The 27,462-nt window shown below is 33.2% G+C and overlaps 1 protein-coding gene and 1 pseudogene across 1 annotated transcript; one reads left to right on the top strand and one right to left on the bottom strand.

Moving 5' to 3' along the window:
- The first annotated feature begins 739 nt into the window (after positions 1–739).
- LOC148598838 (solute carrier organic anion transporter family member 2B1-like) lies at positions 740–26,755 on the top strand. Its single transcript, XM_088561574.1, has 10 exons — positions 740–863; positions 9,781–10,534; positions 11,106–11,192; positions 12,405–12,632; positions 13,227–13,391; positions 13,957–14,140; positions 15,633–15,771; positions 17,462–17,616; positions 22,185–22,249; positions 22,743–26,755. Exons 2-10 carry the CDS (start codon positions 9,787–9,789, stop codon positions 23,000–23,002), a joined length of 2,031 nt encoding a protein of 676 aa, XP_088417700.1. The 5' UTR covers positions 740–863; positions 9,781–9,786; the 3' UTR covers positions 23,003–26,755.
- On the bottom strand, positions 2,034–6,323 carry LOC148598839 (uncharacterized; annotated as a pseudogene).
- Positions 26,756–27,462: the final 707 nt, after the last annotated feature.

Below are 27,462 nucleotides of genomic sequence, written 5' to 3'. Positions count from 1 at the left end.
CTGTGCCATTCTCCATGATTCTTAAAATGTTCGATATTTTCATTAGAATCTGTCAAAAAACTCTTATTGACAATATGTTGTTTTTTTTTTGTGTTTTTGGTTAAATGTTAATATATATATATAGGAAGGTCTGAAAAGGATGTTAGAACTGTCAAATTTGCGATGCAAATGTTTGGTCGTTCCGTCCGCGGGACTCGAACTCATACCGCTGTGGCATCTATGGCAACACCGCCTGCACAAAGTCCAGCGCCCTAGACCACTCGGCCAGCTAGGCTATATAAAATATAGCTTTTGCTGGCCGGGTCATTCCTCCCCGTAGAATTAATCTAGGGCTGTAACTTAGTATACAATGTATGGTAGTACGGGACAGTACATTTAGATTTTATAGAACATCGTTGGGAATTTTTCAGACCTTTCTATACGTTTACATATCTTCCCTATATCAATTTGATCCGATGCAGCAGTGTAGCGAACAGAGTCCTCACATTCTCATGGCAAATCAAATGTTCATGCACATTCGCAACATTACAGCTTTGCATTTGAACATCATCGCAATATTCGACCACTATGGCCAATCGTGTACATGTATACAGTGTACATTAAAAATTTTGTAGATACATGAACATGTACAAATGTACACGTAACTAACAGTGTCAGCTCCTGTGTAATGAGATACATGATTGACAGCGCATTAATTCGTAGTTTCGTATCATTATTCCCATATCTTAAGCGAGCTTAATCTGTATGTAGACTATATATACCTGGTATTAACGGTATACAACATTTTGGAAACTTTTTTGTGTATGGTAGCCAAGTGCTGTATCGCGCGAACACAGGTTTGATAAATCGTTATTTTCTGAAAAGTAAGTATACATTTCATAATATGATTAATGTACACTTGTAGATTTTATTGCGTCGGTGCCGGTATTTTTTGGGCATCGAAACACTAAGCATCAACGTAGTAGTGGGAGGCCAAAACAAGTGTTGACTCCCCATTCCCTAACTTCTGAAAGGAAAACCTTTAAAGTTATCAACAAGGAGGGGGTGACTGTTAGTTACATATACATATGTACATGTACTTGTATCTACAAATGTGCGCTGTATACATGCAGAAATCTATCCAAGTAAAATCATTTCCCATTTCATTGGGATTTTCGTCTGTCGGGAGAGAAAATGGCTGCGATAGGCCGTTGATGGTTCTGATACGGAAAATGATCGAATATGAACGACATTCACGTGTTGAGAACATATGATTTGTGGAAAGTGCTTTCTACATGTATGGTGAACAGGAAACTACAAATGTAGATCGTGCCGTTTGCTTGACAGATTTGTAAAACGAGGATTTCTTTGGTTGGATAAGGTTTGAAAAATTCTTAATCTGGTGGTAAACTGTGGTGCCCTGATATTTCGTGGTTTAGAATTAGATCATGCATACCAATTTTATGGTAAGTGTTTCTAGTTTCTCAGAGAGTAAAAATTATTTGTCTCCGATGTCGCATATAGAAGTGACCTACTTAAACTTACAATATTACACAGCACATTATTAAGTACCAGTCCACATAAAATTCAGACACTGCCAATGGTAAATTGATTCCCGGTGAAGAAAACCCTACCAAACAAACGATGCTTTTTCGGTCTACATTTACTATACTTTCAGTTAACAACAATCTTTTCTGCATTCAGATCTGCACTTCTTAAAAACACATACATTCATCTCCCACTAAAACCAACCAAATGAAACCAAAATAAGAACGATAACTCTTGCGATGTGTCAAATTCATGTACAATCTATACAATTTTTATCTCAAAAGCGCAACATCCAAATGAAAAACTAAGACTGGTTTTGTGATCAGTAACTGTTTCTGTACAAGAAATAAGGCTGAATTTGGTGGGTTTTGACATGCATGAATCACCTTCTTCTGTCTGATTTTTAGAAAGACTGCTACATAAGTATACATGTGACTGTAAACAAAAAGGGTCAAAGGTGGTAATGTAGAATGTACATGTACTGTCCTATAGCTTAATGCTTGATTTTAATCGTCGTATGACAATCGTATCTTTAAATCATATTTCAAAATTAGATAAGAATATACTAATATGGGATGGGGCCGATATATGAATTTCCCCGCAATACTAAACAGTCTTTCTACCGGAGCTGATGTTGCTGCTGTATAGCTAAATTAGCTAACGTAGGATATTTTCCAGCATTTTCATTCCAATAATATAATGGATCACTTCCATCGATATAGGGTTCCAAAAAGTAATTAGATACTTCTAGTTTCACGTGATGGCCAGATACATGCTTTTTCTTAGACTTGTCAGAATCATAAAGCTAAGTAAGCCGGTATCATAAGATTTGTGCATTTTTTATGGTAAAAATACTTCGTCGTCTGATTGATCGGAAGTAATTTCATATTTTCTTGCAAATGTTAGTAGTTTTTCGTCCATTTGAAAGGGATGTTTTGACCATCTCAATTTAAATCTCGTATCAAGCATAGCAGCAATTTGAAAATCATCTTTTGGCTAATCTTTTGCATAAAGTAATGATTCAATCAGGGTTGAAACCACTTTATTTTAGTTGTGGATAGTTCTGCGAGCTTATGTTTTATGCCAAGAGTAACAGACGTAGCAAGACTACCTGAAATGTTACTATCGGACAGATGGTGTGTGATTGTATGGTTTATATTGTTTGCTATATTAAATGTAGCTACAACTTCTTCATATTCCTGTCGAATGTTTTCGGCACAATGTTATTCTTTAAAGCGCTTACAAGAAACCAATATTGACTTCATACACCAATTCATTACATAGTGGCTTGTTATCCCTAAATAAAACCCTTTATCTGCCTGTTAGACCAGAGATCGATTGTTAAACACACACTTTCTTCAAAGCAATCAAAATAACAAATGAAGAATTCCCTCAAAATGACAAGTTATGAACTTAGAATAGGTTCTATGAAAGTTGTATGGTAAGAACGATTTAGCTTTAATATCCACACATACCCAGTGAAGAATTTTTTTCTCAGGGTACCTATGGATACTGAAAGAAACAAGTGCATATATATTCGACACGTACCTATAATTTAATCATTAATAAACAAACATGATTGGCAATTGAAAATTATTATGTCTAGTTTTCCAGTACTTCTAAATTAATAAACATAGTACATGCACACTGCAACAACTGACTAGTATCCTTTTCGGACTTACAAGTACATGTAGTAAATTTCTCTATTCCCTTCATTTTATATTTATTTAATATTTTCTATGTCTTTCGTGATGGAATTTTGTCGTCTGAATATAGCTGAAATATTGCTGCTCGGACGTTAAACCCCAACAAACAAACAAACAAACAAACGTAATGGAATTTCCATAGCAATTATTTTGATAGCACTTATATGTTGCTATACTTGTACATGTATGTATTCATGACATATACACATATATATGTATATTTACAGTAACTGCTAACTAAATATACAATACGATATTGTCATTAATACAGTCAGTGTTCAATAAACAAGACCAGCAAAGAATATAAAGGTTAAATGAAAAAAGCATATGATACCTTTGAGAATAAAATTGGAAATAATTTATGAAAAACAAACAATTCCGATCCGAGGCTTTTTTGGAATAGACAAAAAAGAAAAAGATAAAAGTGATATTTCTGTAGACACATTGTACAATTTTTTTTTCTCAAACTAAATGAGAAAAAAAAACAGATAGAAATGAAACTTTAATTTGAAAATTTTGTTATCAACTTACCAAGTGAATGAATGAATTACTTAATGGTCCGATCACTGAGGATGAAATGGTTAAATATATTACAAATCTAAAAAATGGTAAAGCCTGTGGAGTTACTGATATTCTTAATGAATATCTTAAAAACCCTGTTGTGGAGCTAATGCCTGTATACTTGAAGATTTTTGATTTAGTACTCGGTACAGGTACGGTCACAAGGAATTATAGTACCTATTTATAAGAACAAAGTTTTGATATCGGATCCGAATAATTATAGAGGAATTATACTAAATACATGCTTAGGGAAAACCTCATCCATTTTGAATGAAAGACTGTTTTCTGATGATATTGAGCTCTTATCTGAATCAAAGAATTTGACACAGTTTGGAAAGGTGGTATGTGGCTCAAAGTTAAAAAATTCAATGTAACAGGGCAAATAATTTTTTTCAGTTATTTTCAATATCATGTATCAGGATATTAAGTCAAGGTAAATTTCGCATTTTTCAACTGTGGAGTTGGTGTAAGGCAAAGACAAAACTTGTCGCCCTTTTTGTTCTCATTTTTTTAATGATCTAGAAATCAGGCATCAAGGTAAAATGTCTGCATTTTTAAGTGTGGAGTTGGTGTAAGACTAGGAGAAAACTTGACGCATTATTTGTTCTCAATTTTTTTTAATGATCTATACTAGACAATGAAGTACAAAACCTGAGTTTACTAGAATTCAAAGTTCATGCTCTGAGATGTTTGATGTATATGTAAAAATATTTGTGATGTTTTATGCATATGATACAATTATAATGTCAGAAACAAAAGAAGATATGCAGAAAGCATTGAATGTGTTTACTAATTACTGTAACGAAAACTGAAAAAAAAAAGTTGTTGTCTTCAGTAAAAGAAAGTGTAAACAACATTTTCAATTTCAAATATATAACAAAAATATAGAAATAGTAGAGTCGTATACATATCTAGGAATTTTCAATTACAACGACAGTATCACTATTGCGAGAAAGCGACTAATAGATCAAGCCCAAAAAGCTCTTTTTGCTCTCTATAGAAAACTAAGTATATTTCACTGCCAATAGATTTACAGTTGAAGTTATTTGACACTTTAATACCACCAAAACTGTTATATTCCTCTGAGGTCTGGGGGTTTTGAAAGAGTAATCAAGGGAACTAAGGTTATAACGGTAATCAAAAGAATGTAATCCAGGGACAAAGACCAGACATGGAAAACAGACACACACAAGAAAGGACATAAAGTAACTAAAATCATACATACAAAGTAACAAAAGTAAATGAGCAACTCGGACTCCACTAAATACTGGGAGCATGGACCAGGTGCTCCGATAGGGACAAAAACCAGACATGGAAAACAGACACAACAAAAAAACATGCAAAACATTGAAGAGATGCATCTTAAATTTGGTAAAAATATCTTTAAGTTGAGAAGTACTCCCAATTTTATGGTTTATGAAGAGTTAGGTAGTAAAAAATTCCATTTAAAATACTTGTTTAAGTAAGAATGGTTTTAACTTTTGGGCAAGAACTACATGTATATAAAAAAGGACAAACACTGTCAAATCTAATGCTTCAGCTTATGATTAAATTGCATGACAATAATCCAACCAAATTTCGGTGGGTTAACTATGTTAAATCTACCTGGGATGAAAGGAGTCTTAGTTACTTAAGGAACGAATACGTTAAAGTAAATATTAACTGGCGGAAGGTCGCAGTCAAACATACTTAATGGCGTTACGCACGCTATTGCGGCACATTCGGTAACATCAGAATTCGACGTCTGTCGACACTTTTCGTTTCTGGCTTGCTTACTTATTGAAACACATGTACAGTAAAGCAAAATATAAAATAATTTTTGATTGGTAGCAATTAAAATATCTTGAACATTTCTTAAAAAATCGAAAAGAGTAATTAATTTGATTATCATTACTACCGGTAAATTAAATTTGCACATGAATGTGCATCGCAGCGTGGAATGCAAGCGCCACATGTATGCACACTCTGTCTGTCTAGAGAGGGAACATAGCAACCTTCTGCAATAAATTAAAATGTGCATTTTTGATATACACGTATGATTTTATGTTACATGTACCAATAGCAGAATTTGGACCTTTCACAACTTAGTATTTCGATTGAAAGAGCTTTCTTTTCATCAGAAAATCGGGCTTTCATCAACATCCATTAGATAGCTGCTCATTGATTTTCTTTTCATTTGCTCATTTGCGTTTTCCAAAATAAAAAAATGTCTGCGACTCCCTTTTCTGCATTCATTTCATCAATAGGCTTTCTGTTTTCCTATACCTTTTTAAAGTTCTGTCATCTCTATTTTGCGTTTCAGTCATTCCACTCCGATCGAATTCCTATAAAGTATAAGAATTAAATTTTATTCTATTCTTTTTTGTTTATTCTTTCGTTTGTTAATAACACAAAATACAGATACTTTCAGTCTTTTTATATCTCTTTGATTTCGATTTTTTTTTTTTCAGTTGCATGTTCTATACTTGTAATTGCAGAGACGAGTATAAGTGTCTGGTTCTTATTATCTAAAGCAGAAAATATTTCCATTTTATTCCCCCATTTCCCGATCGACGGAAAACGTTCTAAACGTTCAAAAAGTGAAAGTTCAACAAATCACTAGATACTTATTTGGTTTTAGTTTTATCCGTTTTAATTAGTTTAAACCATAAAAAATGAAATATGTGTATTCCTAAGTGTATGTACAATTACAAAGTATCATTATTTCATAGAAGAAATTGTCAATTGATTGTAGAATTGTTCTGGAGCATGAAATTTTCTCAACGAACGCGGAAAATATTGACATCTGACATTTCGCTAGACATTTTCAAAAAGACATAACTTTTTTGTTTGTACTGAAAATTTTATCTAATGACGACGTAGAATTGCTTAAATTATGTACAGTTTTAGGAAAAATTAATCGGAAAAGAATGTTGTGTAAATAAGTTCTTACATTAATAATATAATTTGTTTACTGAATACTTTTAGAAATCTGACCAATTACCAACACTTTCATTTTTGCATTGGATATTTTTTTTTTGCCTAAAATCAACGCAATTTCGATATTTATCTCGAAAAAAACATATGAAATTATTCTTCCATGCAAAATTTGACAAATTTCATATCCTCTGCAATAGTGCAATTCACTATTTTAACTTTTTTGGACCTAAATGTACACTGTGTTACATCTGACATACGGAATTTTGACGTTTTTACGGGGTTTTGGAAAGTTTTATAAAGAACTAGAAGTACCATTTGTGACAAATGTTCAGAACTTATTATTTGTCCTGATTCCAACAGTATACAGCTTTCACATAATCACAGTTTTGATTGTTAACATTAGTCCTTTATAGTTTAGATAGGTGTGTTTTTTTTTCAACACAGCCGGCGTAACGTCTTTGTGATCAATTCTATCAATCTTGGTTTCCCCGAATGGACACCACATCTCGTGGTGAATTCTATTCTAATTTTAAACATGAATTCAGATTTAAACCATATCTTCTCAGATTGTCCCCAGTAGAACGTATTCATTTGACAAAATTAATATGTTCCAACTTAAAACTACAATGTACCCATAAAAACTTGGAGGTGGTTTGGAGTCCCACGAAGTCCAAGAATATGTAATCGTTGTAAAGAAGTGGAGGGAGATGAATTTCACATATTCTTCCAGTGTAATAATCCAACGGTTAAGTATTTATTTAATACGATCTCGTTACATCCCAGATTACTACTCAAAGCAGCCGAATATGATTAAATTTGGTGGATTATTGTCTATCTGTAATGTTCAGTTATACAAAAAAGTGTGTGCTTTTTAAATAACATGTGAAAGTGAATGTGTTAAAATATAAATGTGAATTTGTATTTATTCATATATTTTATGATATTGATTGTTCTGTGTATTGTCTGTGTATTTGTTTTATTTATGTACTTGTTTGTGTTTCTTGTCCTCTTGTACACCCACTATGTCCGAGGCTGTCAATAAATCTTGTCGTTTTGTCTTGTCTTGTCTTGTAATGCAGTTGTTATTTTGCACAAAAAGTACAGATAAGTGTGATTGAACAGCTAATGTCGGGTTGGATCAATATGTATTTATACCGAGATGAACAGCAATAGAATGAACACATTTATCAAAGTTGTGAAGAAGTTAACAACTGTATAAAAACAAAAATAATTAATTATTATCAAACTCTTACTTCTGTGATTCCCGCTATGATCCTGGTTAAGTTAATATTACCCAAATGAAAAATTCAGAGTTGTATCAAGTTCGAATGATGTGTTAATACTTGGCAAAATTGTTGACGGTTCTACATCTGCGGTCGTAACAAGCTGCAACCCGTGAAGCTTTACATTCCTTGTTGAATTAGAATTGTTGACAATTTGGTTGCGTTAAACTTGCAGATGCGAGAGGTGTGATACACAAAGTTGACTCGGTTTTATTAAGAAAACTAACAAAAGTGATGAAACTTTATGTAATTTTGATTGTGGATATTATATTATTTATAGACGTACATAAATAGATTAAATATTTCTTATGAGAAATAGATGTAAGATGTATGCTTTAGCTATAGGAACGATTCAAATCTACACCAGATTACGTTGATCTTGATAAAATTAATAACAGAGTAAAGGAAGGTTTGTATTGATTTTGGAGTTTTTGGAGGAATGTCACGTGGTCCTCTGAACAATAAAAGTAATGTCGCCATCGAGATGCTTTCTCGGTGCCGCATCTTGTACAATATGTGCACTTGTGGAGTGCAGTTGTCTTTTCTATTGCAAAAGAAAATACGGCATAGTTTTAAAATTCGTAAAACATAGAATAAGACCGTGTGATTGTAACATAAACGTAAGAAATTCGGGACTGAATGCGGAAGAAAGGAATCAATTATAGCAAAACGTAACAATGACATAAAAAGACAAAACGCATGGAAAAACTAAAACAAAAACCAAAAACAAAAACACACTACGTGGATACAAAAAAAAAACGCATGGAATAACTAAAACAAAAACCAAATACAAAAACACACTACGTGGATACAAAAAAAACCTAATGATATATTACATTACAGACTACATGTAAGTGTTGTTTAAGACAATTCAACAGATTTCAACAGAACTACGATAAAACAGATTTTTACATAATTTGCATATTTTGACGGAGAGAAAAATAATCTGCGAACGGAAACGTTTTAAAGAAGAACCATGTTCAACACTACCACGAACACCTCAAAAGCAAGAATTAATCAAATTTGTAAAGTTTTTTTTCGCGAATAAAACTCCTAGTAAATAGAGTGAAAAGTGTACTCAAATAATATTTGAGTAAATATCGCTGATACATGTACATTTATAATAAATTACTTTCGGTCTTTTTAACCACTTTGCCGATATACAAGAACAAGTAACCTTAAACTACAGGATTCACTTTTCCGCCTCAACTAAACGAGTGCGCGATTTGTAATGTTCTTGTCGCGGTAGGTTTCTGCCTACATTTGTACATGTACACGATTGTACATTCATGTGATTTGTCATTGCGGTCGAATAAGGTGATGATGATAAAAATGCAAAGCTGTAAGTTATCCTAACTTTCTCGAGAGGTGACCGTTTGAAAACTTACATATTAACCTTGTTACGAGAGACCATGTTATTTTTCATTGTCAATTTTTGTCTCAACAAAATATTGTTTAATAAAAGTATTTTAGGGATGTACTACATGGCTTTCGTTAATAAAACAATGAACGGAGAACAAATCAATTAAAGAAGAAAAAACGGTAAAACAGAAGATAAACCCCAAAAATATAAGCTGCTGAACATTTTGGGGATCCCAACATACCCTGACATGTCCCCAGAAAAAAACAAATTTGATAATTCTAGATAGAAGTCAAGTACATTGTTATTCTTTCGAAACCTTATAAACATCAACTTCCTTATATTTACATGTATTCCTTATTAAATGATGTCAATGGTTAATAAGCATTTTGTTGAGCAATACATGTATCTGTATTTAATGTAGATAATCATGACTGATAATGAGAAGTCCAATGGAGTCGATGTTTCTGATACATGTAATAAAGAACGGAATGGCACAACTGAAAAACACCAATTTGTTACATCATATGATCACGAAAAAACGCAAACAGGCTGTGGCTTAGGATCATGGAAAATGCCATTTTTCGACAGGTTTGCTACAGCTGCAGGGTTCACAGGATTTTTTATTCTTCCACAGTTAGCCTCTCAATCTCTGACTTCCTACATAAACTCGCAGATACCTAGCCTCGAGAAACAATTTTCTCTTAGTAGTTCCGAAAGCGGAGTCATAATGACATTCAATGATATTGGTTTCCTATTGGTCGGATTTATTGCTGCATCCATTCCAAAACTGGTCCATGTTCCAAGATGGCTTTTCTGTGCTATCGTAATTTTTGCCATTTCCGGTCTCTTATGTAGTTTACCACATTTCATAATCCAGGCCTCGGAAGGAGGCCAGCTTCAAATCAACGGCAAAATCACCAACAACAAAACAACAATGAGGCAACCGAGCTATCCACTCTGCTCAAATAGTAACTTTGATAACGATACGGAACAATCAGATGATGCCATGAAACCTACATTTGTTGGAGTTTCCATCTCGCCATCTTTGAAGTCTCTCTCCGTTGGTTTAATTGGAATCGGTATGGGTTTACAAGGAGCTGGAAAGTCCATACGTACACCATTCATAACAGAATATCTTGACGGGGAGAACAAACAAAAAACCGGATTTTATGTGGGTAAATAGAAAAATGGATCCACCCTTTTGTTCCACGTTTTACTGCTCTTCCAATATTTTCATTAGAATACAACGCATTTTTCTAGAAAGTGAATTTTAGCAATCAATATTTTTCGTCGTACCCAATTGTATAAAGTTCCATTGTTCCTAGCATCAAGTCATTTTAATTCTAATTAAGTTCAAATTTGACCCCTTCCAAATGAAATGTTCCTTTAAGTCTGAATGGTGGCATCCGTGTTACTCATTTTCATAGTTTTTAATATATACTGTTTTTCTATGTTAATATATAATGTAAAATTGTGTTACATTAACACACACAGATACAAGAGCACACAAAACCGAGAAATAATGTACTTGAGCCAAAGACAAAATTGAGAGACAGCACGATCGAGTGTGTACTATAAAGTGTACATTTGTACAGATATCGGTTTAATTGGTACATTGTACATGTACAAACACTGCATGTGTATGTTTACTGCTTCCTAAAACACTTCCGGTATTCATGGTATTTTTTATTCTTCTGATTCTTTTCTTGCATTTAGTTTGACTGTCTAAACATGTATTTTCTGCAGGCATTCTTACAAGTTCTGCAATTTTTGGACCAGTTGTAGCCTACATGTTGGGAGGAGTGTTTAGTAGAATGTATGTCACCTTAGAAGGTAAGTAAAACTTTAGGAAATTGATAAGCAACCTTTATGATTTATACCAGATAACATCATTGTTAAAATGTTTAATATTCACCTCTTAATATGAAATGTTGTCAGGGATACAAATGTAGATCTACCTGATATATTGTTTCGCTGTATGGATCAAGTTACTATGCAGGATTTCTCCCTGCACCTTTTGAAAAGGTCAATATGATCAAGAAAAAAAGGGGGCACTCAAGCATCAATCAACCATTAGCATCTTTTTAAAAAAAAATGAAAGAAAAGGACAGGGCGCTTTTGAATCCCATAAAAAGGGCAGGGCATCCGCTTCATCGGAAAGAAGTATGAAGGGATCACTTATTCTAGTTTAATCTTCCTATCTTTTTCGTAGAGAGTTGTACATGTATACCTAATAACGTTGGTTGGAATATAAGACAAATTCTATAACTCCACATGTGTACAATGTTAAATCACACGCATTGCTCCCGTATAAATGAAGTATTGATCCGCGTAAAAATCAAGCAGATCCAATATATCGAGGAATTTTATTGCTGAAATGAGGTAAGTTAACTTAAAAACCAAACCTCTGTACCCGTCAATGTGCAGATGAAAGGTAATAAAAAAAACGTTGGTTCATGTAGGAGGTGGAACATACACAGATTTACTACAAAATTCCCACCAATTTTATTTCCGATATAACAAGTACAAATAGACGTAACGTATATTTCTCAGAACTGTATTTAGTACCGATAGTGTTTTCTTTGTGCTCTTAATACAGTTAGGCAATAAACAGATTCTAGGAATAAGTTCTTCGGTGGACATTTAAACCACCTGCCTGGCCTTAAAATTAACGTGTACTAACAAGTATGCGCCACCTTTGACCCAATTGGGAAATTCACTTGTAGTAACACTTATAATGGTGTTGAATTTGCATTTGACGGTAAGTAGATAAAATCAATTTTAAAAAAATATGTTTTCATCGGCCCTGGTGCAATTAAGCTAAAAATTAGATTTTTTTTCGGATTTGGTCTATTAGTAAACATTTCCCCTCTTCCTAGGCCTCCTCTTCTTTAAAATCAAACTTTTGTTACTCTAAAACCTATCAATATTTTTAAACCAATTTGACAGTCTACAACCTTGCAAAGCTAAAGAGTACAATAAAAGAGATACAGAGTGTGATCAATGTCGATCGACAGATTTTTATTTTCGTTTTCATGTTAACAGATGTTGATATGTCGACGAAAGATCCTCGTTGGATTGGAGCCTGGTGGTTAGGGTTTCTTGTCTTCGGTATCATGGCTTTGCTTGTTGCCTTTCCAATAATTCTCTTCCCACGTAAACTAAAGGAGAAAAGTGAAAACGGAAACGACAAGGAATTGCCACAACTTATATATAAAGATGACGAAATAATTAAAGACAAGCCTAAAATGACTAAACTAGAAGTGTTTAAAGGTATGTACATGTATCATAGCCATATTTCATTTCTATTGAAAAAATGTGAAGTTATCTGCACATATAACCTATAGAGAGTCAAAGAAAGCACCTGCAAATTAATTTTACCTTCGAATTTGAAAAAAAATGTTTTATTTGGCTTTAAATATGTAAATATAATAATAATTTTACGTTCATGTATAGACAAGAAAATGCATAATAAGACGTCAGAGAAAGCACCTGCAAAGAAGAGTTTTCTCGTGTATTTACGCCTCTCTAAAAATGGTAACGAAAACATAATATGAATATAATATTTAGAAAAAAAAACACTTTTGAAATGTTGTAATTATTTTATGCATGAATATGAAAAATCAATAAAGAAGGATCATACTAGTCGCTACTTTGTAGAGTAATATCTCGATCTCATACCGTGTTTGATCTAAGAGATGAGTGATACAATGTCTGTGTGATAAGCTTTCCTCGAAATACTTTATACCCACTCAATTATGACTATGAGCTGCAAAACAGCACGTCTATAAGCAAATGAATATTGAGGTAATTTACAATTTTAAATTACGTGGAACATTAATTTCTTGCTTCTTTATATTTTTTTAGAAAGAGCGTCGTCATACATCCGGGTTTTTAAGAGTCCTGTATACGTCTGTCTGGTCACCATGTTTATACTGCACATCTCGTCAGTCCTCGGACCAATAGCGTTCAAATCAAAATATATAGAAGCTCAGTTTGGGATACCCCTGTGGAAAGCTAATATGATCATTTGTAAGTAGATTTTTCAGTCTATCGATTTATTTGCCACATTTAAGCATTTACATCTATCAGTTTCAGTGCTTGGCCGCTTTATACAAAGTATTACAATACACACGGATGAACTTTGTGGTGAGATTTGTTCATGCCTAGAGAAAATCCTGTAGATCCTGTACGCTGGAAGGGTAAATCCAGACCCACTACTACAAATGTACAAAACTTGAAAAAATACTCTCAAGTCTGAGAAAGTTCTTAACTGTTTGTGTCGTCAATTTCAGACTTTGATTTGAGTCACCAAGGAAATCAAGAATATTTGAAGATTTAAGTATTGTTAAAAAGTGTGACGTGATTTCATAAAATGTTATAGATCTGTGTGGGAGATTAATTTATTGTCTTGCTTTTCTATTCGAATTGGTGGTAAAAACTCAGCTCGTATCTTCATGTACATGTACATATGCGTTTGTGTACAATATTTTTAATATTAAATAACAATATAAACATCCTTGGCCCTAGACATGCATTGGTCTCGATCCTTGGCCCTAGACATGCATTGAGTACTGTAACATTATATGCTTTTCAGCTGGAACCCTTACTGCAACAGTGTCCATCGGTACGTTATTCAGTGGCTACATTACAAAAAGATTTAAATTTACACCGAAACAGTTGATGATATTAATCCTCTTTCTCCAATGTGCACAAATCGTGTTTCATGGTAGCCTCATCTTCATCGGATGTGACCAACCCAGCATAGTTGGCCCTGGAAGGTAATGAGTTTTTGACCTTTAGGTCTATAATTTATTGTTAAATCTGTATCTGGTTTTAAAAAGCTCTCCCTAGCTGGCGTACGTGCTCATCTCATTAATTCTGCAAAAGCATCGAATAATAATTTTCGCAGCCCGTTAAGAAGTCTGAAATCGCCAACACCATGGAATTAAGCGGCCAAATAATACTGTGTATAATTATGATCATCGGAGATTATTGCCGGCATGAATAAGATTTTATTGGCAAGAGGGTTCCACTATGAAGTATTGAGTTTATTTTATATCACAGAAATTCGAATCAGATGAGTACTTCATACTGGCTATAATAAGGTCATAAGGCATTCCCTTTGCTCAAAATTAAAAAAAAAACCAAGTCAAAGACGGGAATATGAAAATGGTCTAGATGTAGAACCACTATTAAAAGTCCCATTACTTTCTGTGTTGAATTAAGCTATTTTCAAGGTCCATAGGGACCCTTTAAAGACTCTCTCATAAAATTTGAAGCATACCTTTAATGGCTTCTAAGAAAGAACGGTGAAGTGAAAGTAGGCAGGTACTAAAAATACTACTTTCCTTTTGGAAATTTGACAAATCAATGGGCTTAAGATCTAGACTCTGACAAATTATTCTCTACATCAGAGTTCAAAACTGTTGTATTCAGTGTGTACCTGACTTGATAAGCTTTCAGATGATACCCAGTTTGCATATACTGGCTTAATCACAAAAAATATACAATGCATCCTAAGAACTACTTTGATTTTTACGGGCTGCTTTCTGGTATGTGCAGGCGACTGGTTTCCCTTAATAGTGGTATTATACCTCTATAGAATTCCGTGTATAGGTTTTTTCTTGTAAATCTGTTGATATTATTGCACTGTCTGGTGTAACTGGGTGATGTAAGCAAGATATCTTATACAGAATTTCATGAAAGTAAAATAAATTAAAACATGTTGTGGGTTCAGATTTTAGCTTTTACTTAAGCTTTAAAATGCTTAACTTAAAAAAAAACTTCCAAAATTATTAAAATGCTTTACTTAAAAAAACTTCCAAAATTATTTAAAAACTGTCACATATGCCTTTTTACCCGGCCAACTTTTCTATGAAGACTGTTATTTTAAACTGGTTTCTATAGCCTTCTAGTGTACATATAGGTGTGTCAACTACATGTACACATGTGATCTCTAAAATAGGTGACCAGTGCTTTTTAACGTTATCAATGAAATTGAAACCCATAGAAGTTTGGTTTATCTTACATGTACAACTCATTCGTAGATTGAAACTACATGCTAGGTCCTTACAGGCAATGTCGACAAATGACTGTCTTTGGGAAGTGGTATACCGTGCAATTACTTTCAACATTGATAATATTCTCTCCCGAGGCAACACCCACATCTCAAGCAATATTCCTGGCAGTCAATTTATCATTATTATCCTCTTTGTAAAATCGACTTTAAAAACAAACTTTCAAACGGTGGAATGTCAATATTTATTGCAGCAATGGCCTGGATGGAGACCAAACAAATTTGCCATGTAAATGTGATACTCAAGATTTTTTCCCTGTGTGTGGATCTAATGGAGTCAACTATCACTCGCCATGCTATGCTGGCTGCACGGAGGCTTTACGTAATGGAGGAGTGAGTAAATGAATGTTTATACGCATGCTTGAGTTTGAAATTGAGTGTTTACATTAATTTGTAACACCTTGACTTTTTTCAACATATTCTACATTTTATTGATTATGAAGGAAATTTATATACACTTCTTGTCAAACCTTTTCAACAGTAGTCCTTTTCACAAAAAATCGTAAGTGTAAAATTAGTCATAAGTTATGACGTCATAGTAAATCAAAGTATTGTGACGTCATAACTTACGAATAATTTTACTCTTACGATTTTTTTTGTGAAAAAGGGCCCTGGTTATCATTTGAATAAGGAATTATTTTCATTTAGATCAATAAATTAAACTGTACTCTTCTAAAGGGGTATTCATTATGTCATGACTAAGGGGTTAGTATGTTTTCTTGCCTTTAGTTATCTATACCTATCCCGATCTCTAGACACGGCTTTAAATACTACATATGGTTTACTTTAACAGACATATTTTCCCTAATTAGCAAAATACCAAATAATTTAAAATCAAAGAAACCTTGTTTTTAGAATTTCGTATTTGTTGGATATCAAACTCACTCGACACAATTTGCAAAAAAAAGGGATTTAGCTCGTGCATTTTTGTATGACGAAAAATAGAACGATAAATAATAAAGGTTATTCCAAACGTAAACTTCTTCCTTGATATCAGGTGTTCAGGTCAATCCCAATGTTGGATGAATGAAATTATTGCATAAAAATAAAATTTGAAGATTTTTTCTATGTATTTCTGGGCCGACAAGATGCACTTTCTGTACCAAGACTCATTTACTTCACTTTAAATGTATTCCCCAAATATTGGAAGAACCTTCGCGAGATTTCAAAAGGACATGTAAAAATTATTTTGGGATGAAATACTAATTTCTCTTTCCTTTGTTTTTTATTCTTAATCTGAAATTTTCAAAACTTTATGTGCATAAAAATTCAGATATTCATATATTTATGAATTGTAAGAAAATAAAAACTTCCAGAACGTTTCAGTTTAGGACCCCAAAAATAATAAGTCTTGTTTCCAGTTACCCGACCGACAATATTTATTTTAAATCGTTTTAAAGTTAAAGTTACATGCACATTATAATTGTTAAAAATCGAAATTTCGGATTTTCGTTGCTTAATTTCTGTTTTGTCGGATTTTCTGTGCCTTAACCGTTTTCTGCATTTTTCAACGTATGACAACATGGCGGCGGCCATGTCGGCTTCCTGTGTGTACTTCCGATTGTGTTGATTGGGTGCACAAGGAACGACATGACTGTTAAGTCATTCTTTCTAAATAGCACAATTTTTGTTGAAAATTTCAACCACATTCACAACGTGAACAATAGAACAATAACTGTTTAAAATAATTATTTTCCGATCTATCTACAGGGTAATTACGTTTATGTTTGTTATTTTTGTGTGGTACATTTTTTTTCCTTTTAATGATTTGAAATAATAGAAATATTTACATTCCTATGCGTGTCCAAGAACTTGACTAGTGAAGAACCTTAAATAAGTTGCTGAGTAAAATGCCCTCTTTTTTTCAATGTTTGACAAGAATTTTAGGTACAATGTACGACATGCCATACAAACATAAAATATTTGTACGGCGCCATGCCATTCATGTCGCTACGCCCATTACATGTAGAATGTAACAAAAAAACTTCGGACTTATAATTAACTGATACAGCTACCATTGTAGATGTACAAGAATTGTTCGATGATACCGGATGGTGTTTCTACAGCTGGGTTATGTCCCTTTGACTGTGACACTCTAGTTCCGTATATTGTACTGAGTATCGTTGGAGCGGCATTTGGTTCTCTCAAAATAATGCCCTTATATATTGCAACGATTAGGTAAGTGAAGGAATTGTTTGATTTATTCAAGAAAATACAACATTCCCCAGTTTCAGAAATATATTTCTACTGGTAACAAAATTATAAGTGGTTTACTGGAATTTCTACAACCTATATAGAATATTAGATAGTCTCGTCATGTTACCAGTGGTTTTACGAGAAAGGGGGATCCTGATCTACCATTCAAGTGCAAAAAAATTTGTCATTTACAGTTAAAAGTAAAACCTCTATTTGTGTAGAAATACTAATAAAAAGTGACAAATATAATTTGTATACACGAACATATAGTGTTAATGGTGACGTGATACAAAAAAAATCATTTTTTAAATGTTTAAATTTATAAAATTATAGTACGTTTAGTAACGAGTGTAACAAACGTTTTCTCATCAGGTTAGCGCTAAAAAAGATTAGACTGATTAATTTGTGTTTTCACGACGACCTAATTAATATGCATAAATGAAAACCGGAAATAACGCTCATTTAGGTTACAGACCACCAATTCAACCAATGAGCATTTGGAACGTACGCAAAAATAGTCCTACGCAGAAATTACCTCTGTTCCTCATAGTGCTGTGAAAAAAGTTCTCATCTTATTTAAAAAATGTAAACAGTTTCTGAAAGGAAAAACATTTCTGTACATTTTATAGGTGCATTTTGCTTCTTGTGATGTGAAGCCTAATCTCCATAATGATTTCTAAATATACTCTTATCTTGTGAAAACACTGGGATTTCCCATGCTATTTATAGACCCTTCACTTCCGGTGACCAGTACTGCGCTGCAAGTCTGCTAACCCCACATGCCACTTTGAGGATTGTGAGCTGACATATGTAGAATCATGCTGATATATAGTCCTCTGCAGGTTAAAGTTAAGGTAAAGTCCAGATAAGCCATTGAATATTGTGAAATTAGCATAGAAGCCTATGGGAAGTGGAATTAGTGGTTTCTAGCCTTTACCATATGTAAATGGTACGTCATTGGTTCTCAGTCTCCATTTGGGTAGTAACATCGAAGACAAATCCTTGATTGAAGATGTATATACGTGCCGAAAAAAAATGCATCTTCGAAATTGTATATATACATGTATGATGCAGAGTGGTCCACTGATCTGTATATGGGTGCAATAACCGTGTTTAGAAAGTTACAAGATTAAAGTTCCTCTCGTTTTCTGTCAGCGTTTCATTTTCGTTAGGCATACTTATATCTCTGTGGTGGTGAATAGACAACTACTTAGCACATTATTTTTTAGGACTTGAACAGGAAGGTACAACTAAAATACTGACACTCTGTGGATAGTTCTTTCTTTGCCGCTGCGTTATATTAATGAAAAATCCCGGTAGATTTAACTTTGACTTAGAGAGCGTGGGCGGCTTCTTTTATCTTTACATGGTGACCCGTGACACAGGTGTCGACTTGCGATTGACTTCGATAAATATTGAAATAGAACTGAATTTCTTTTGTCTTACGGATTTTCAAATTAAATATATGGAGAATTTGATACATTACACAGTATGTAATAGGTGACTCTAGGTGAGTGTAAGCAGGGACTTAATATATTCCTTCCTGGTTTAAGGGAGCAAATATTTCAGGCTGGTACGGGCATTAATTTTTTTATAGATCAAAACAAAAACAAAAAAATAATCCCCCCCCCAAAAAAAAAAGGAATGAACAAGGTACGTATGATCCTCTGTATTGGTACTCTAGCTTTCCAGGAGCAGAGACCACCTATAATCATAGGTCCATGCCAGAAGTTGCAGGTACGTTCCGTATAAAAGTGGTGGTCATGCAATATTTTCATTTAAGATTGAGATCAGAACAGTTTAAATCTTAGAATGTGAATTTAATGTTAATTACTTTATGTAAAAAAAAAATTTCTCATATTTCTATGTACTCTTCGAACGGAAGTGGTGTCGTCTCACTGTGTATAGTCTAGTCGTCATAATGTAATTGTTTGATATTTCTGACATTGTTTATCATTTTCTTCTGGAAGTGGTTTAAATTGATGCATTCGCTGGCAAACAAAAACTTTCAATATTTTCACCCTCAGTTGTAGAAATCCTGCAACAAAAGCAGAAGCCCCGCGCATTTCAACCACTCGATCTATGGACTTAACACGGTCACGTGACTACATGGCTAATTAAAAATTCATATGGCTCGAGTCGTCGTCGATTTTGAGTCAATTTATCTTATATATATAGAAGTAAAATACAGATTGGTCTTTGGGTTTCAATACGTTCTGCATCGGCAATTCTGGAAAAAAAATGATACAAGACTGAGATCGACCTACAAATCCTAGCCCTGTCCTGTAAGCACAATCCAATTTTAACCAGGCACACACAGCCTTTTAATATATTTTGAGGCATTATACTTGTACGAAGAGTTAAATATTATCTGGTGCGTACAAGAGGAGATAATTCAACTTAATAAGTGTTTTGCACATTTACAGTTTACACCTGTGGGCTAAAATCACCTTAAACCGTTTATGAGATTTTTACGATATCAACAGCATACATGTATGTATACATTTTGCAAAACGGGAAATAGCCAGTGTAGTTTCTATTGGATAACTGCTGAGGAAAATATTCTATCTTAATGGATTTAAATGTTCAATATATGTATCTTGTAAGCGCAACACCTCAACTACCACTCAGTGTAAAACGATGTAACACTGTCGCAATAAGTGCGTTAGATGAAGTTTCGTGACTGAAAGGGACATAGTTGAAATTAAGGATGTACATTTTCAGCTGAATCCTGGATTTCAGGTCTCGGGTACAGTTTGTAAAAAAAAAGATGCATGAAAAAATTTTTTGCCAATTTTAGGGGTCCGCCCTTATGAATCCGCTGTTGAGACCCTGCATGTAAGTCATAATAGAAATGTCATTATTGTCTCTAAGTCTCACAAATTATAATTAAATAACTATGGTAAATATACGTGTACAAGTAGTTTTAAAGTTATAAGTGCTTAACATGTTCGTTTTAAACCTATAAACACTAATCAACTCTACGACGTTCCCTGTACATATGTCAATTCAACAGAAACCCAAATACATATGTCAATTCAACAGAAACCCAAATTCCATACAAATGTTCATTCAAGGCTACAACACATTCAATCAAATAAACAGTTCAAGAGAACTTCACATTACATGAAGATTTCCATATCCAAAGGTTCATCATCACCTTCTATACACATGTCCATTCTAGACTACACCACTTTCTAAACACATGTCCACTCAAAACTTCACCACTTTCTAAACACATGTCCACTCAAAACTTCACCACTTTCTAAACACATGTCCACTCAAGACTTCACCACCTTTCTTACATATCTTCATTCGATACTTCACCACCTTCCATACATAATTAAGTCCATTCAAGACTTAACCAGCTCATTTGCACATGTCCATCTAAGACTTCACTACCTTTACACATGTACATTCAGGACTTCATCACATCCTATGCACATGCCCATTTAAGACTTCACCACCTTTCAAATACACGTCCATTTAAGATTTCACCGTCTTCTTTACAAAGGTCTATTCAAGTCTACATCACATTCCGTACAAATGTATATTGAAAACCACACCACCTTCCTTACACATGTCCATTCCATATTTCACCACCAGCCTTATGCAAATGTTCATCAAAGACTTCACCATCTCCCTATTAAATATCCATTCAAGACTTCACCATCTTCTTTATATATGTCCACCTCCTATGCACATGTCCATACTAGACTTCACAATGTTTTATACACATGTCCATTAAGACTTTACCATCAGCTTTATGCACATACCCATTTAAAACTTCACTACCTCCTATGCACATATCCATCCAAGACTTCACCCCCTCTCTACACGTGTCCTATTAAGACTTCACTATCTTCTTTACACATTCAAGACTTCACCACCCTCCTTAAATACAAGTTCATTTAAGACTTCAGACCTCCTATGTACATTTACATTCAAGACTTCACAATGAACGTGTCCATTAACGACTTCCCACCTTGCTTACACATGTCCTTTCAAGACTTCACCACCATTTATACACATTCACTACTTTCCATACACATGTCCATTCAATACTTCACTACCTTCCATACACATGTCCATTCAATACTTCACTACCTACCATGCACATGTCCAGTCAATACTTCACTATCTTCCATACACATTTCCATTCAAGACTTCACCACCTACTATACACACATCCATTCAAGACTTCACTTCCTTCCTCACGCATGGCGCCCATTCAAGACTTCACCACATCATGTTCACATGTCCATTCAAAACTTTATTACCTCCCATACACATGCCCATATAAGCCTTCTCATATTCCAAACAATTGTTCTTGAAAGATCTAAACAACATATTTCAATTTTTCAAAACTTACGTTAAATAATAGAATCAATATTGTCTTTGTGTCATTTAATTACCATGTGTATTCGTTCATTTTAATTTCTCACACCTTTATAATAATATCTTTACCGTTTAATTTATGACGATTCATTCAAAAACAAATACATGCAAATGTATATAATACATGTTTTAACTACCGTGTTGTTCTATAGGAGTGTAGAAGACAGAGATAAATCCACCGCTGCTGGGCTCAAGAGCGTTTTTGCATCTGTGCTAGGTACTTGTAGTTTTTATTTATATTATACCCGAAACGTGACTCATACTAAATAGAATGTTTGTACATATAGTTGTATACAGCTTCAAGCATATTTCATCTAATCGGACACAAATCGAACCGAACTTAAAGGCTATTTACTTATGTTTGCCCACATTTTGCACAAAATAATTTTTAAATTCCAACAAAAGGAGGTTTTCAATAAATGGAACCATTCCCTTGACCCACCTGCCCATCAATATGAAAAAAAATTACTAAACGTGAACCATAAAAATGAATCAATGGTCATCATCATTGTAAGTCATAAGTAACATTATTAACATTATTCTTGCGTTATCGTAATTGTGAGTCGTAAAAAAACTCTTACATTTATTTTACAATACATTTGTAAGTATCAGTAAACTTATTCCCATCATAAAAAAACCTTCAAACGTCTTGGTGTGTAATTAGTCAATGTCGTTCTGCGATATATATCTCATTTCCTTAAATATTTTAGCTTTCATACCAACACCAATAATATTTGGAAAAGTTATAGATACAGCGTGTGCTATATGGAACACTAAAGGACAAAGGCAAGGTTCATGTTCACAGTACAATCTAGAGGACCTCCGAATGGGCATTTTCGGAACAGTTCTAATCTATAAGTGTGCCGCTGTCATTTTTATACTGATACCTTTGTGGAGAGTTTGGAACATAAAAGATTGGAAAGATCTGACTAAAGAGAAAGACAAAAGTTTAATGTCTGATCATGAGTAGTACAGTTGAAGTTTGTATACAGTACATGAACCATACATAATCGGGATATGGAAGGGGATATCCGCCATAAATATGTTCACGCGTTTCTTTTAACTTTGTTACTTCCTCATTTGTTCTTTGTATTATTTTCTTCCTTTGTTAATCGAAGATTGTTTAAATGTTAAATCGTGAAATGTATTTTTTAACGTTGTAACTTGCAGTTTGTACGTATCATTCTTTGCATAATGTCGTTTCTTTTTCTGTAACGTCTTTCTTTTACATATCTCCAATTATTAATTTGTAAAATACTTCTTCTAGCCCTGAAAGTCGTAGTTTTTCAATATCTTTCTTTGTTGAAAGTCTTAAATCATTGATTTATACAGGTTATATATAAATTACAACACGTTTCTTTTAAAATCAACACGATCGACATAGTTACAAAGAACGCACTAACATTTGACGAATGAAGAATAGACATGTTACTCATGAGTGATTTTTCACCGGAAGATTGAGGGGTTGGTATAAAAACAGGACGGGTATTTTCCGATACATTTTTGGCTATAACTTTTGTTTTATTTAATGGCATTCAAAAAATTAAAAGGATTTCAAAGAAGTGTAAAAGTGCTTTTAAATGATTTAAAGTATTTTTTGGAAAATATCGAAAGATAATCGAAAATCTTGACAGGACGAACTTTTGCTGACAACAAAAATGCGATGGAAAGGTGGACATGTTGATGAATAAAGTTCATTATTCATAAAATGTGTCATTTAAGTCACATAATGTTTACTTATTCTTTAAGCTTATACTAATAGGTACATTTTGATATAACAATCTTTTCATTTTGAGTCAGTTAAAGTGGAAAACTCTTGACAGGACGGACTTGTTCTGATACATGATTTGTGTCGTTTTTTAAGGGGGTAAGGTAAGAAAACATCAAACATTTGGATTTTAATTCATGTTTGTCACAAATCCTTAACATATTCTTAAAGCTTTAACTTTTTGGTATATTTTGTTGTGCGATGTATATGTTTTTGAAACATGTTCAGAAATCAACATCTCTCAGGACGAACTTTTTCTAACAGGAAATTTTCAATTTAGTATAGGATGTGGGAACAAACAATGTTATATTTTTCTCTAAGTGATAAATGTCTGTCAAAAATGTTTTTACATATGCGTAAAGCCTGTATTAAATGGTATATTTTGATATAAAAATATTAATTTTTTTAGAAAGTTAATGGGGAAATATCTTGACAGGACGAACTCTTTCTCTTACGTAATTTGTGCAGTTTTACGGGGGTATGGTAACAAAACATAAAATATTTGAAATTTACTTAAGTCTGTCAAAAACTATTTATTGGATTCTTAAAGCTTTTAATTGTGGTAGTCATTTTAATGTATAGATATTTGAAATTAATTTGGAGATAAATCCAAACTTTTTACAGGACGAACTTTTTTTGGGGTGAAACATCTCAATTTATCGACATTAGACCTATAACATTAATATACAGATATGCATTCCTTTCTGTTATTGAGGTAATTTGCGTTACCAGTTAATCAAAGTGACATCATGTTAGAAAAGATAAACCGAATATAAACAGTGTCTGTTAATTGTTTGATGTATTTGTTACTTAGGGTATCCCACACAATGTGACTGTTGGTACTTTTAATCCGTGAAAAAACATGGCCGCCGTTACTAAAACTAGAACATAGGAGTCAGAAGGCAATTTTTGCAAATAACTTAAAATTTGTAGGGGTTATATAGTTCAGCATCATAAGAAATCATTCGAAATGACTCGTATACTAATATAAGAGTTATGGTTCCTGAAACAATTCTTTTTTTTTTCTTCACATGTACATATACAACTTTGAAAATCTTCTTCTCTAAAACCATTTAAGATCATTCAATGGAAATAAAGCATATTAGTTCTTTAGTGTATTTGTGATCGAAATGACTTGTGATGTTTAAATCACTTTGAATATTTATGGCTGGTTATACTAAAAAAAGGAACATAGGGGTCGGAAGACTGTTTTTTGAAAATAATTCAAAAACTGTTGCCTTCATCAAAATTCTGGTTCATGTCATAAAATTCATCTAAACGCATTTCCTACATTTGACTATTCAATTAATATCTACTTAGCCTGTCTCATTGTCAATGTTTTGTAATAAGCAAATGGCAACCAGGTGAGCGATTCAGGCTCTCTTGGGCCTCTAGTTATCCATTTATAATATTTCTATAATTTGTTTATAAATATTGATTTTCCAATTGTTCTTATCTGAATTTCTGCCACCAAATGCCATGTTGAGTAAGTCATAGTATTGTGACAATATGTTTAAACAACACAATTATAAAACATTTTGAAATTTTCTATAAAAAAAAACAAGATTCTAGCGGAAATCAAACGAATGTAATCCTGGGACATTTTGATAAGGAGATGTGCATTTCAGTAAAACATGAGCTCAAAAAATGGAAATGGGATATAATGTCAAGAGAAGATCAACAAAAAACAGGAAATATTATTATGGGGTCTAATTGAATTCTCTCAACATAAAGAAATTAATAAAAAAAATTAGTATCAGGCATGCGACATTCGTCCTCATTAACACTAAGTCAAAATTTGGTATGTTATTTGTCAATGAGGTCAAAGGTCAAGTTCAAATGTTAACCACTCTAGTACGTGACGCCTCGCCTTAATGAAATATAGCCCCATACCAAATATCAGATGTCTAAGTAAAAAGACAAAATAATTATGGCCCAGACGAAATTTTGTATGGTATTTGGCCAAACTCTTGTATGCCATTTGATCTTGGAGTCAGCGGTCAAAGGTCTTCCTATCTAGAACATTACACTCCACTTAATGTTATTTACTTACATACTAAATATCAGATATCTAGGTAAAAAGACAAAAAAACGTTATGGTCAAGACAAATTGTTGTATGGTATTTTGCCATAATTGTTATGTTATTTGTTATTTGATCTTTGCATCAGATGTCAAGGTCAAAGGTCATCTACCTAAACATTACTTTCTGCCTTGGTATGATATACTTAAATGCCAAAGATCATATATTAAAGTAAAAAAGACCAAAAAGTATTGGCATAGAGGATATTATGTATCGTGTTGAGGTTAAAGGCCAAGGACAAAGGTCACCTACTCTGGTACCCAACATTTTGCCCTGAAAGGATATACCAACATACCAAATATTAGAAGTCTAGGTCAAAATACAAAAAAGTTATGGTCTAGACAATGTTAGTATGAAAAGCGTTAAGATGAAAAGTCTTTATGGGTGATGATTCGGGTCCAGATGAGCAAAAAAAAGATAAGTTACATATTTTTATTTTTGATATGTTTCAGTGGAGATGTCTTGCTACACATCCATGCAAACATTTGGATAATAACTCCTTTCTAGTGTTGGCAAACGGGTATGAACAAACCTTATTTTCGTATATTTCAAAATGTCAAAATTAGGAATTTTGGTTGCTATGGTATCCAGATCTAAATCAATCATATTGCTTTGTACTTTATTGTAAATTGTTTTCTTTAAGACGCATTTCATTAATATAATTATGTAGTTTGACAAATTTCCAGCATTAGATACATAAAATAACATTCAAATTGGGATGTTTTTGTGATAATTAGGCCCTTAATTGGTGCTTGTTAAGGAGTGGTCGTTGCTATGGTAACGGTTACAATATTTTTTATTTTGTCATTTCATTTATTGTTTTTCCAATATATCAAATTGATTTAAAGTCAATTTTGATAAAATATCTAACATCGATAAATCACCCACTGCATTTTTTTTGGCGAACTGCTACTTAAGAAAGGCTGTCTTAAGTGTTTTTTTCAGATTCAGCATCAATAATATAAAGTCTAGAGTATTTGATTTATGGGAAAGAATATTCCGATTTCTTTCGTTGTAACACAGGTGTTAGATAAGAAGAATACTTGTCACCTATACTATTTTCAATTTATGACACAATGATTTAGAAGACTTGTTCAAAAATCGTAACATTCATGGGATGAATCTTTTAACAGAAGAAATTGAAACTGAACTCTCTCATTTTTAAAATCTTTTCACAGTATTATTTGCCGACAACATGGTGTTACTATCAGAATCAGAATCCGATCTACAAAAACAACTTGATACACTTTATGATTATTGCATACTTAAAGTTAATGTTAGCAAAATAAAGTTGTTGTTTTTTTCTTCAAAAGGCAAGAAGTCTAAAGTTTTAATGTTCAATGATGCATCTCTTGATACGGTTGATAGTTTCAATTATTTAGGAATATTGTTGTCAAGAACAGGTAGCTTTTCAAAAGCGAAAAAGGCAAACGTAGAAAATGCAAATCGAACCATATACTAGGCAGATATCCATTGGAAATATGAATCAAACTGATGGTCATTAACTTTTGGCTTAAACTAGTTACTGATAAAATCTGAAAAGATACGTGGAATTTTATTTAACTTTGCTCTTAAAAATAT

The sequence above is a fragment of the Perna viridis genome, chromosome 14 (assembly GCF_037379345.1).
Source record: "Perna viridis isolate PV_CMFRI_1.1 ecotype Kerala chromosome 14, ASM3737934v1, whole genome shotgun sequence".
Lineage (NCBI taxonomy): Eukaryota > Metazoa > Mollusca > Bivalvia > Mytilida > Mytilidae > Perna > Perna viridis.
Note: the sequence above shows the minus strand (reverse complement) of the source record. Positions and strands in the feature narration are given on the sequence as shown.